The sequence below is a fragment of the Pan troglodytes genome, chromosome 10 (genome assembly GCF_028858775.2).
Source record: "Pan troglodytes isolate AG18354 chromosome 10, NHGRI_mPanTro3-v2.0_pri, whole genome shotgun sequence".
NCBI classification, from domain to species: Eukaryota; Metazoa; Chordata; class Mammalia; order Primates; family Hominidae; genus Pan; species Pan troglodytes.
In genome coordinates, this window is record NC_072408.2 from 81,303,260 (window position 1) to 81,317,612 (window position 14,353).

General features: G+C 37.7%; 1 protein-coding gene across 1 annotated transcript; it reads left to right on the plus strand.

Annotated features, from left to right (window-relative positions):
- Positions 1-9,962: 9,962 nt before the first annotated feature.
- Positions 9,963-13,636, plus strand: ATXN7L3B (ataxin 7 like 3B). The gene has a single exon (XM_001159843.8). It carries the CDS (start codon positions 10,283-10,285, stop codon positions 10,574-10,576), a length of 294 nt encoding a protein of 97 aa, XP_001159843.1. The 5' UTR covers positions 9,963-10,282; the 3' UTR covers positions 10,577-13,636.
- The last annotated feature ends 717 nt before the right edge of the window (positions 13,637-14,353 follow it).

The window sequence follows — 14,353 nt, forward strand, 5'->3', positions numbered from 1 at the left end:
GTCACCTGAAGACTCATTGTATCATTGCCTGAGATTTTACTTACATTATCCATTTCACCATCATCATTAGAGTATTACTACCTATTTATTTGAATAAGTCTTCTGATTCACTAATAATTGTAAAACATCTTAGTCATCAATTTTATTATATATCCCATCAGGATAGAAAATGAAAAATTCTGAATTCTCAATTATGTTCAATAAAAGCTAAAAGCAGACTATAAAGATGGTATCTCCTGACTTCTTTTATACCTTTTTAAAAGATGATGCAACATTTTGGGCAACAGAATAAAGAAACTAATAAGTCTTTCACTATTACTTTATCCTTCTAAAGGAAACGTAGCACAGGTAAACATTTTCTGAAAGGGCCATATGATAAATATTTTAGGTATATGGGCCGCATGTTCTCACTTGAAACTGTTCAACTTTGTCATTGAAACAAAAGCATCTATGAACAAAATAAATAAATAAATGTAACTGTGTTCAAATAAGTATTTTTCAAAATCTGTATTGGTCAGAATTTTCCAGTGAAACAGAATCAATAGAATGTGTATTTGTTTTGTATCTACATAAAGATGTTTATTGTAAGAAATTGACTCATGTAAATATTGAGGCTGAGAAGTCCAGACCCAGGAGAACCAATGGCATAAGTTGCAGTTCCAGTCCAAGTCCTAAGGCAGGAGAAGACCTATGTTCCAGCTCAAAGACAGGCAGAGATAGAGAGCATTCTAACCCATCTTTTATTCTATTCAAACCATTAAGGAATTAGATGAGGCCCACTCATATTGAGAAGGACAGTCAGCCTTACTCAGTTTACCAATTCAAATGTTAACCTCATTCAGAAAAATTATCAGAGACACATCCAGATTCATGTTTGATCAAATATCTGGGCATCCTGTGACCCAGTGAAGTTGACATACAAAATTAACCATCATAAGTCCAACCTTTATCAACATGACACCCATACACATCTCCTTAAACCATATTTAATCTTCAAATAAAGACAATAACAAGGTCATAATTCCCTCTAGCATGATTCAACTTTCTTATATACAACCACAAACATATTATGTCCCTTTCCCAGAGGACATAAAGTCTTTGAGTGATGTTTACTCTTCTCTTGGATATCCTGTAACTTAAGTACTATGATAAAGTTGACACATCTTATGTTACATGACAAGGGAATAAGAACAATTCATAAGAGTTTAATAAGAATAAGGAATTTGGCCCTCAATCCATATCACTTCTGTGAATATAGATAATTCCATCATTCTTCTTTTTTTTCTGTTTTGCCTTTTAAAACACAACTAAGAACAATTGATGATTAATGATGAAAGAGTTCCTATAGTGATAAAATAGCAAAATATTTCAAGATATAAAAATTAAGATTGCCAAGATTTCATAATGTTGCTTAGATTTAGAGATATGTACAATAACTTCATAAGATAGAATAAGTTTTATTCTATTCTAAAATAATTAAATTTTGCACTTTGACGGAGTGCTTAAAAACGTGATGAAATATCAATTTTATCAATAGTTGAAAATACTAACATATGAAATTCAAATCTAAATCCTGGGACAATAAACTCTGTAGGCACATCAAATGTTAAGAATCTCCTATATATATGACATCGTGCTAAGTGCCATTGGTGATACACTCATCTATGTTTGTATCTTTTCCATAAAATGCAAGGCGTTTGCCTCTTCAGAAAGCAAAAGCCACTCAGTCAGGAAGTGAGAGAAACTATCTAAGGTCTATGTTAGGGATTTACTGAAAGTTGACTAAAAACACTTTTAATAGCAGTGGAGGCTGGCTAAGGAAATTAGTGACAAAAGTAGATGCTAATGTGAATAAAGATCAAAGATTGGTAAATTATAATAATATAACTAAAAAGGATGTTTTAGGAACACACAAAATCAATGAAGCTAGAATAAAACTAATAATCTCTTATAATTGGAATAAATCAAGACTCAAATTATTTCGACAATTAAAAACTAAAGAACAGGTTCTTTACTTTTGTTCTGCCTAAATAAACAAAAAAGAGGCAAAATGCTGGCAGATTAAGTTTCAAAACAGTAACCGGTGTTACTTTATTTATTTATTTATTGAGACAGAGTCTCACTTTGTCAGCAGGCTGGAGTGCTGTGGCATGATCTCGGCTCACTGCAACCTTCGCCTCCTGGGTTCAAGGGATTCTCCTGCCTCAGCCTCCTGAGTAGCTGGGACTACAGGCATGCACCACCACGCCCAGCTAATTTTTGAAGTTTTTTTTTAGTAGAGACGGGGTTTCACCATGTTGGCCAGGATGGTCTCAATCTCTTGACCTTGTGATCCGCTCGCCTGAGCCTCCCAAAGTGCTGGGATTACAGGAGTGAGCCACTGTGCCTGGCCCAGTGTTACTTTAATAACAAGTGTCTGTAATTAATATATGAGAAATTCTGAGATAAAATCATGTTAGTACCTTAATTTGCTCTTTATTTTACATTTACTAGAATTTTTGCAAGAAAATTAATCTCTCACTTGGTGGCACTTGCCAGATGCCCGTCTGTGGAACACAAAACGTAAAAGCATCCCACCCACCAGTTTAACAGCTTGACTTAAGAAAATATGAGACAGCTCTTCATGAGAGAAGAAAAACCAAAACAAACCTAATGGACATTAGTAAAATTAGAATAAAAAAGTGTGTTCAATTATTTACATGAGTTCTTCTTTATAACTTGAAGGCAAATAACTATGGAAAAAGAAAGGAATAAAGAAAGATAAAAAGAAACTTAATTTTTCACCAAACAACACAAAATCAATTTGGCCAAAAAAGTTGTAAAAATAATACTACTTTTGGGCAGAAATAAATTCTATGTGAAAATCTGATTCTTAAAACTCTCTCAAGGTATGTTCGTAAATTAAGTTTATGTGCTTTTTGTGGAATGGATGGTTGGTCATCTGAAAAATGTTCCTTGTGAACCTCCAGCATGAAAAAATTAAACAGCACATTATGTACAGCATCACTGTATGTGTTTTAGCATCTTGTGGATAGGCAAAAAGTGCATAGGTTGTATTTTAGGACTTCAGTCACTGGTACATTCTGCATTGGCAGTAAGATTTTGATTTATGATATATTAAGATGATTCTAAAGTGGTTCTATTTCAAAATGCATTATAGAAAGTAGTCATTACTGAAGATTAAAAAGTAGACATTATGTAAAAATAAGCCAGTAAGTTACAGAGGGAAAAAAAATATTAGGAGTTAGAAGTCTTAACACTTAGTCCTAACTCTGCCTCCAATTCACTTAACATATCTGACCTTAGTTTCTTTATCAGAAATGAAGATATTATTTCAGTTTCCTCCTTTTTCTCTCAGATGGGAGAAATGAAAAAATGCCATGAACTTCTCTCAGAGTCCTGTATTCAGCTGTCCCTCGCCATTGGTTCACTCTGACATGTACTAGCAACTACTAGGCATGTTTCACTAATCAAGACAAGTCCAAGAAATAGTTTACACATCATGGTAGAAATTCCTCACCAACTGTGAGGGTGCATGATTGTGTTTGGCAAAACTAGGGTTAGCTGGATCAAGATCTTCTAAAAAGTTAGCGGTGGAAAAAGCAATCAGTATAACGCCATTAAACATATTAAAAATTGATCTAAAAAAAGTTCCAGAGGACATTTATGTCTAGAAGAAACCTAGCTTGTCAGCCTTATAAACCTACTCTAATGGCTGAACTTTCTTCAGAATCATCTTTGTTTTTTAATAATACAGCATCCTAATCTACTAAGATAAATTTTTACCCCAGGTTTTAGACATAATAGGGTATTATGTCTGCAACTTACTACCAAATAGATCAGGAAAAAAATAGTTCAAATTTGTGATAAGGAAACTTCAGTGAGAGAAATGGAAAGACATAAAGTAAAAGTGGCAAAATGTTCATGAGTAAATCTGAGTAAAAGATAGGTATATAGAAAGCATATATTAATATTCTTGCAATTTTTTATAAGTTTGAAATTCCTTTAAGATAAGGGTTTTTGGTAGTCTCTTTTAAGTGTTACCTATTATGCTGCCTAATCATAAATTATTTTCAGCATTCAAATGTACACTTTTCTAGGCCCATCCTTATATCTACATAAATTATAAACAATTATCTTTTTCTATACTACTATGTAGACTTTTTCACAGAAGAAGAGGACATCAATAATAGTCTATTTTTATTTAAGAAATAGCTTATCACCTTCAGAGGCAGTTTCATACGCCATTTAAAACATATTTTAAAAATGCAACTCATCCCCAACTAACAATAGTTCAACTTATGATTTTTCAACTTTATGATGGTGTGAAAGTGATAAGCATTCAGTAGAAATGGTACTTTGAGTACCTATACAACCATTCTGCTTTTCACTTTTAGTAGGGTATGCAATAAGTTACATGTGATATTTAACTTCATTATAAAATAGACTGTGTTGGATAATTTTGCACAACTGTAGGCTAATATAAGTGTTCTGAGCACATTTAAGGTAAGCTAAAGTAAGCCATGATACTTAGTAGGTTAGGTGTATTAAATGAATTTCTGCTTTGTAATATTTTTTACTTATGATAGGTTTATAATGACATGAGTCTATCATAAATCAAGGAGCACCTTTATGCTTATACATACAAATACATAGAAATTTTTCTAGAGATCTTCTGAAGCCCTTTTATAGATCAAAGTGGCTCTGAATAACTGATATATTAAAATATCAACTTTAAAAAATATTTTATTATGCAAACTATTAAAATTGCCACATTAGTATAATATTAGGTAGCTTGAAATTACTGTTTCTTTCTCTTTAGCAGATTATAATCTAGAGTTGTCATAAATACCAACATTCAATAAATTGCCTTGATTTCAATTTAATAGGGCAGATTCAAATCATAAATTTATTTTAGACATTGTGATAGTAGCGTGATACCTCAATTTAATATAAAATTGTGGCACTCTGAATTTCATGTAAATCTTAATAATTATTTTCTAAATGCAAATTTTGAAAATTGGATTTCAGCAGAGGATGAATTTGAAACTTCAAGCTAGCTATGCCTGGGAAGATATGCCAGTATTTACAGTTGAGTTATGACACACATACATATATTTTACCAAATTATTGACAAAAAGGCATAAAATGCCATAGCTTATTTCTGATATATAGTCTAATGAAAAAGTACTGTTTAAAAGAGAAGATAATATGGCAAAATATTCCCTCCCTCTCTGATTTACTATTCATTTATCTTAAAAAACTTAAGTAAAGAAACATAAAGTTTTATAAATATTCTATAAGTAAAAGTAAAAATGGGCTTCCTAAAAGTCAACGTCCCTAGATAATTTTTTTTTAACTAAAAATGATCATTCACAAGCAACACCATTGGATGTTAGGGAAGCTAATTTCAACACACAGTTGGTATTCAGTAGCTAAATAATTCTTTTAGCCCTAAAATATGGAGGTAATTCAAGATGCTCTAGGGAGCAGAACAGATTAATTTGATAAAGAAATCCTTAGACACACAGTTTAGGGTTCAACATTTGAGCTTCATGGACCAATATACAGAGGAATTTACTTGCCTTTTAACTGGGTGGAACCCATTTCCTCAAATTCCTCAATATATAGATATTTAATTTTCAAAGAAAAATTTAGAAAACATGAGTCAGTCAGTCAGTTTATTGCAAAAGTGAATTTACCCTCTTGCTCATGGCCACCTGGTTAGTTAGTGGCTGAAATAGGCCAGCAATTAAGGGCTTTGACTCCACTCTCAGGTCTATCCCTTGAAGCACTCTGCTGCCTCACTCTATTTCATGTGAACACAAAAAAGTGTGGCTTTTATAAACATATCTTTTATGGAATTTCAATCTTTAAAGAAAATCTTTAAGTAACAATTTAAAATGTGTTTCTCTTTGAAAGAGCTTATTCTGTCAGTGCATATATTACAATTATTGAATGGGAAGAGAATAATCAAAGACAATTAAAATGTCATAATACATTCATTTTACTTGCCTTAATTTGTGCACAATTTTAAGCAATATTTTTGAAGATTATTTATAAAGAACTAATCTATGTTACTTTCTTTGTATTGAGAAAATCATTTAGATAATAAAAAATTTCTAGGCTGGGCGCGGTGGCTCACGCCTGTAATTCCAGAACTTTGGGAGGCCGAGGCGGGCAGATCATGAGGTCAGGGGTTCGAGACCATCCTGGCTAACACAGTGAAACCCCGTATCTACTAAAAAAATACAAAAAATTAGTCGAGCTTGGTGGCAGGCGCCTGTGGTCCTAGCTACTCGGGAGTCTGAGGCAGGAAAATGGCGTGAACTCGGCAGGCGGAGCTTGCAATGAGCCGAGATCGCACCACCGCACTCCAGCCTGAGAGACAGAGTGAGACTCCATCTCAAAAAAAAACTATTTTAAATTTTATTTTTATACTAAAGGCTTAGGTAATACCTTCAATCTTACTAATTGTAAGAGAACTAAGGAGTTTTTCTCAATTTTTTTGTGGTATGTTATTGATTTAAGGCTGATTTAACATAAAGAGTTTCAGTGTATATCAATCAGAAGTAAGATAATCTAGTTAAATGATATAAGTAGAAAAGAGGTGACAAGGTGATAATGAGTGTTATTGCAAATATTTGATGTCATGATAGTGTTCCTTTTCTAAGATTAAATGTAATAAAATACTGACAAGAAGTCTAAACCTAGCCATGATCCAGATTATTTGAATTTCAATTAATATGAACATTTTCTGTATATGTTTTGAAGTAAATTTTAGTGATGACCCCTCTTAATCACATAAATTGAGTACTTGTATTCCAACTCTCACAACACAAAGAGGATTTAAGGGATAATCTTCTTCTCTTCTGTGAAAATCAAACATGCAAAGACTCTCATGATAATTTCCAAGAATAAATTATATGGGACCCAACTATAAGGAACATATGTCCACTGTTAAGCCCTTCTAATTCCTTGCTACTTATAATGTGGTCACTAGCACATATCAAAGTATGTTAGAAATACGGAAAAGGAGGCCCCACCCTAGATTTACAAAATCGTACTCTACATTTTTAAAAGATCTCTGAGTGATTCATATACACGGTTTTAGAAGCACTGCTTTAAATTTGGAGAAAGCATGAGAAAGAAGGAATTTGTGTAAACAATTGTATTTATATCTATTTTCTCATGTAACTAAGTATGCCACAGTACTAGTTATACAACACAATATTATATACTACTGTATTTGTCAAGCACGGTGTGAAGACATTCATAAAATTTATTGTCATGTTTTAAATCTCACCACAAACTTATATGATGAGAACTGTTATTGACATTTTATAAAAGGAAAACTGAGATTTACAGAAGTTGACAGGACAAGATCACACAGACAGTAATGGGTAGGAGACAGTCTGACCAAAGAACTTGCACATTTAATCATAATATGGGCTAGCATGTGGCTATGTGGAGATTTCAATTTATATCAAAATATGATGCCAATTTTTGAATGTAGAACATATAAATTATACAAAGACTACGATGAATAAAAAACATCCTGCCTCAGGTGGGGCATGGTGGCTCACGCCTGTAATCCCAGCACTTTGGGAGGCCGAGGTGGGCAGATCACGAGGTCAGGAGATCGAGACCATCCTGGACATGGTGAAACCCCGTCCCTACTAAAAAGTACAAAAAATTAGCCAGGCGTGGTGGTGGGCACCTGTAGTCCCAGCTACTGGGGAGGCTGAGGCAGGAGAATGGTGTGAACCTGGGAGGCGGAGCTTGCAGTGAGCCGAGATCGTGCCGCTGCACTTCAGCCTGGGCGACAGACCAAGACTCTGTCTCAAAAAAAAAAAAAAATCCTGCCCCATATTTCAAGAAAAAAAAAAAAAAACTTACAGTACAGAAGTCTTAAAGTCTAGGCTTTCAAAATGCTCCCTATCAGCCAATTTATGGTTTTTTAAATGGTAAAATACGCAATCAGAAAAGTTTGGATGGGTACAAGTACTGGCTACTCATAAACCAAATAAATTTAATCTTCTATTCATGAAAACAAAGAGTGAGTGATATGGTTTGGTTATTTGTCCCCATCCAAATCTCATGTCTAATTATAATCCTCACATGTCAGGGGAGCTGGTGGGAGGTGATTGGATCATGGGGGGGATTTCCCGCTTGCTGTTTTTGTGATAGTGAGTGAGGTCTCACGAGATTTGATGGTTTAAAAGTGTGTGCCACTTCCCCTTTCACTCTCTCTCCCTCTTGCCACCATGTGAAGAAGGTCCTTGCTTCCCCTTCACCTTCTGCCATAATTGCAAGTTTCCTGAGGCCTCCCAGTCATGCTTCCCGTTAAGCCTGCAGACCTGTGGGTCAGTTAAACCTCTTTTCTTCACAAATTGCCCAATTTCGGGTAGTTTTTTATAGCAGTGTGAAAACGGACTAATACAGTGAGATATTAAGAATGAATACTAGGCCTGGCAAGGTGGCTCATGCCTGTAATCCCAGCATTTGGAAGGCTGAGGCAGGAGGATCACTTGAGTTCAGGAGTTCAAGACCATCTGGGGCAATATAGCAAGACCTCCTCCGCTAAAAAAGAAAAGAAAAGAAAAGAAAAGAGTTAAAAGAAATTAGTCTGGGGTTGTGGTGCACCCCTGTAGTCCCAGCTGCTTGGGAGGCTGAGGTGGGAGGATTGTTCGTGCCCTGGAGATCCATGCTGCAGTGAACTATGATGGTGCCACTGCATTCCAACCTGGGCAATACAGCGAGACCTTGTGTCAAAAATAAAAATAAATAATGAATAAATTCTAAAATATTTAGATGTTCAGATGATCTTATACATTAGAAAATAATTATTTGTATCTGATTAAAAGATACATGTCTCTCCTTTAATCTGGAAGGGAAAGTACAGAATCAGACAGATATAAATATGTATTTTGTATTTTTCTTTCTTTGGTTAACAATACTTTTAAAATAAATTATAAAGATAATACAGGCTGCTCTATTTCACAGCAGTTCTGGGGACCAAATAATGAGCAAAAAATAAAGGATATACTACAGCGATTTTTCTCATATTCAAGTTCATAACTAATATGATTAAAAATAGCTTACATTTACTGAACCATTGCTTACATGTAAGGCACTGTCGCAAGATTTTTAAAAATATAATTTAATCTTAACCATGAAATAAGAATTAGCTTTTTTTTCAGATAAGGAAACACTAAACTGTTAAATGTTGGCTTCAGGATTTAAACTTAGGTAGAATGGCTCCCGTTCTCACAAATCATGCATATAATTTTAGGAAAAATTTTATCTCCCAGTATATTTAACATATTTCAGATTTCCTTCCTCTTCAAGACAGAATGTACATCTAATTTTCTCTCTGAATTATTTTAGAGGTGTATGTTATCATCTCTTTATAGTCACATTGCCTTAATGATCTCATAAGTGAGATAGATGCCATGGGTTTATTTGATCAATATATACGAATTATGACTTTAGTACCAAGTTTCCAGTTTTTCCATTCAAAAAAAGACCTAAAGATAAACTATACTGTAATTTGTTTCCTTGCACCATCTAGTGGATTTAAATGACAACTGCAGCATTGCTATAAACGATTCACCAGTCAATCATGTAAGTCAAATTTTCAAACACCTCCGGAGAACTGTTCCTAAAATGATGTTTCGAATCACACCACAACAGTGCATATAATTATTAAAATTTTCCCCTTTTCAGAGGATATCAATTAAGCGTGGCTGCTGAATTCATTAGCGAATGTTTAAATTTACAAATAAAGTAACATAAAATAGCATCCTCGCAATTTTTCAATAATCAGAGATAATGGAAGTCATACACTAAGTTCATCCTGTTCCTTTTCATAAACTCAAACGCTCTCAAAGCAGCAGCGCGTTGAGAAGCCCCAAGAGTCTGCGCGGAACCAGTGCGCAGGCGCTCTGAGGGGCGGAAGCGGAGAGGCGGGGCTAGGCCCGACTGGGGAGCGGAAGAGGCCCAGGAGGCTGGGTGAGGCGCTGAGACGGTTTGGCGGTGAGTCCTGGGCCAGGCGCAGCTAAAAGGCCGGCAACCCGGGAAACGTCAAAACAAACAGAAGGACTTGGGATTCCGGAGCAGTCGCCCCTATCGCTGCTCCTGCAGTTGCGGACGCCACCGACCCCGCCGCCGGAGGACTGGGCACTGAAAGGCCTCTAGGCCTAGGCGCGGCCCGCGGAGCTAGACGTGTTGCTGCCGTGAGTAAAACGAGCGCCCTCTCCGCACTCGTTTACAAATTAAAATGGAGGAAATTTCGTTGGCCAACCTGGATACTAACAAGCTAGAGGCCATCGCTCAGGAGATTTACGTAGACCTGATAGAGGATTCTTGTTTGGGATTCTGCTTTGAGGTGCACCGGGCAGTCAAGTGTGGCTACTTCTACCTGGAGTTCGCAGAGACTGGTAGCGTGAAGGATTTTGGCATTCAGCCAGTGGAAGACAAAGGAGCGTGCCGCCTCCCGCTTTGCTCCCTTCCCGGAGAATCTGGGAATGGGCCTGATCAGCAGCTGCAGCGCTCACCTCCGGAATTCCAGTAGCTGCAAAATGAGAGTCTGAAAGTGGCCAGGACAATAACATAGACTGGTCCTGTGGCTTGGAGGAGTAAGCTAAGTAGAAAAAAGTAGAAAAAGCAGACAAAAGTTTTAATTCCCCCTTGAAGATCCTAGCATTTAAAAACCCAAAGTGGATAATTTAGGAATCCTTTTTTTAAAGTGTATTACCTGGAGCAAGCTCTGAAGCCCTGGGCAGGAGGAGCTGCACAGCCTGCGGGCCATGCAGTGCCTGTTGATCTCTAAACACACCAGGATGTGCGCAAGATCCTGTAGTGCCCCCAGTGCACAGGTGAGCAGTTGTGTGCCCAGCATATAAAATTTTTGGTTCCTCAGCCTTTCTGTCTGCCTGATGTCAAGGGCTTCCTGGACAGTTTGGACGTTACAGTTCGTCAGGCCGTGATCAGTGGCCTGCAGTGGGACTGCTCCTTTGATATCTGGACCTCTGGTATGGGCTTCTCTGAGACAAGTAAATGTCAGGTGCAAGATCTGGATACTAACAGTTTCAGTTTGGGAAATCCAAGAAAAAGAATTATCAAGTTTGATAGGGAAGCTCTGTAGCCTTGACTCCAGCAAGAAGAAAAGGTCAAAACCACGTGTTTCCCAAAAGTCCAGGCTTTACAATGATTCAGCTGACTTGAGGACAAGGCCTAGCATTTGGCTGAGCAGAGCCCTCTTCCTTGCCCTCCAACCTGGTGGCATAGGCTTGGCAAATGGACAACTTGGTTGTCCAGACAGGTTGAGGATTCGGTTATGATCCCCTGGGGAGGTAGCAGGGACCTCTGCAACTATGCATGATTTCTCAAACTTCAAGATTCATGTCTGGATGTATTATGCTGTGGATATAAGTTTAGTAGGGCGGTCATTTCCTACTCTGAGTTACTGGTTACCTAGCCAGTCCATGGGTGTGACTTGGTCCTTAAGTCAGGTCACTATCTGCCTCCCACCCTGGGGGCAGGACTGAACTATAGAAGAGCATCATGGCTGTGCAGGAGGCTGTGGTTTGAAAACTGAGCCCAGAGGGCACTTTCAGCTGCCCTCAATAATGTGAATGGATTAGTGCTAGGAGCCAAGGAGCAGGACTGGATTATCTCATCTGACTGTGTGCAGAATCCTGTTGAATGTCCCTGTTTTCTTTGGTTGGGCAGTCAGAGCTCTGCTATGGTGAACCTCCAGACTGTCACCACTTTGTGTCTGCCCCTCGAAAGGGATAGTCCTTTCCACTCGGTCCCCTTTGGATCTTCTTGACAACAGGAGCAGTCCTTTTATTGTTGGAAGTCAGAGAAAGACCTCCTGATTCTCCTGACTTTAGGGAATGGTATAGGGGAAGATGGGAAGTAAGAGTCACATATCAAAACTACCCTCCACTTTATTCCCTGAGCGAGGGTTTATGAAGTATAAAGGGGTGGGAGCCCCGAGGTGAGCGGGAACGGTGCTGCTTTATTTGAAATGTTTTCTTACCTCATTCTGTGCCCCAGTAGGGGGTCCAGCCTCATCTGTCTGGCTTGGCCCTGTGTTCCTCCTGTCCCCTGCTCCACTGCCTATCTGGTGCCCCAGGTGCTGCTTGCCACTCCAGCTGTCACATTGAACAGTTTCAATTCAGCTCTCAATGCTCCTGCTTCCGAAGCCTGCCCAATTTCTTTTTTCTTGCCCTCTGTTTTTTTTTTTTTTCTTTCTTTTTCCCTTGTTTTTGTAGAAGACTCAGAGGAGAATCTTTCTTATGGCTCCCTCTGTTGGGATTGGAATTGGAAGAGAACTTAATTTTTTGTATTTAAAATGCAGTGTCATGCCTATAAGCATTTCTCCTATATAGGACTGCTTTGCTAGTGTGCCCTCTTGCTGTGTCTTACTTCATAAGGAGTTGTATCTTCCCACCTCCATTTCAATACTGCCGGTTAGGACCTAAGTAGAAGAGCAGTAAAGGCTGATTGACACACAGGGGGATGGAGTTGGTCCTTGTCCATTCTCTCACCCTTGCTGTGCATGTATCAATCCTTATCCCAGAAGGTACTATTTAGACTGTATAGACTGATTTAGATTACATACTTTAGAGGATTAAGGAAACCATAGAGTTTGGGCCTTGGAACTGTTACTGCCTTGTCCTAGAGTTGTCCTGATCAGGCTTGGGGCCTAGTTACAGATTAGTCTTAAAGAATTGCATTAACTTAAAAAAATCAAACCTTGGCAAGAGCTAAAATAATTTGGAGATATCTTTGCCCTTGACTTGTAGACGACATCTAAGAGGATGTAGAAAGGAGAGTCTAAGTGAGACTCTGGCCTACTTCCTAACAATGTCTTGGAAGTGGGATGATGGTAAAGGAGAAAGGCCACAGTCCAATCCCTCTGCCTTCAGATAGGGAACTCAAATCCTGAAATTACTGTTTTCTTTCTGGCCTTTTCTCCTGGTTAGAGGAGGAAGCGGAAAGTAGTTTTGAGTAATACTTTGTTCATATTACCCCCCTTTTGTTTTTTGTTTTGTTTTTTGTTTCTGGCCCCTCTACCAATAGGGCAATAGCCTCCTGCCCTGGATGGGTATAAGGTGGGCTTGGTCCAACAGGTGCCCAGAGGGTACATACTCCTTTCTGGGGAGAGAATGCTCCCTACCATATAGTTGACAGTGGTTAGGAACTCTCCCTTTCCCTACCTACCTTCCTTTTAATAGCAGAATTCCTATTTTTCCCTTGATTATGTGTATTGATCACCCTGCAATCCTATTATGTATCTGAGTGTGTGTGTGTGTGTATGTGTGTGTTATGGGGGAAGGGGGGGTTCTTTAAAATTTCTGTGGTTTGTGGCTTTTTCTTCCATACATTAGTTCCCACCATCGCATGCCCAGGGACCACTGCCTGGCATTATCGCATGCTGGGATCATCGGGGGAGGGTAGTGAAGCTCACCACTGTCCTTTGTTTTGGAGATTCTTATTTTTGCATAAGTAGTCCATCCTATACAGATAGCTGATTAACTGTATTCCCCTTTCCCCTATGGCTGCTGGTGTAAATAAACTGCATCTCCCCATTGGTAAACAGTAATAAAATTTTAAAAAATGACTACTTGGTCCTTGGACTCTGTATATTCATCTTTTAAAGCTGTATGTTTTCAGGCATTGACATAATGAGATAAACGTTGAAATGCTATTGAACCTTAATACTTCCTCCCTAACAGGAGTTTTATCAGAACAGAGAAACTGTCCAACCTTGTTTCTCAATTTGGCCTGCAAATTTAACTGTCTGTAGCATCCAGTGAAAGAGCCAAACCGTATACAATCATCCCTTTTCCATATGAGGTAAGAAGGTGGTAAGATAAATCCAGTCCTGTCACTAAAAGCCCACTGTGACAGATAGTTCCATTTGAATTGAACTCAATGTATCTTAGTAAGTACATTTTACCGTCATTTTAAGCTAATATCCTTGTTCTCAAAAGGTAAAGTGATTCACAGCAGACGATGGTTCTGCCTTTCTAATTTTTTTCTCAATACTTAAAAAATTACCTCAACACTTTAGATCTTTCATTTCATTTTTAATAGTAATTCTGAGGTTTTTCATCCCATTCCTAACCCAGAGTTTGAGCACTTCCCCTAGAAACTACTTAGTGATCCTGTGTCCTAATCAGTCTCTTGGTATGTGTTCTAATTTATTAAAGTTTCGTATTGGAAATAATACTGAGATTAATAAAAATTACAGAAATGAGTCCAGAGAAGAATCTGACTCAATAGGATACCTCAGGGAAGCTTATAGATGTGTAACATGGTATTGAGTCTTCTCTTC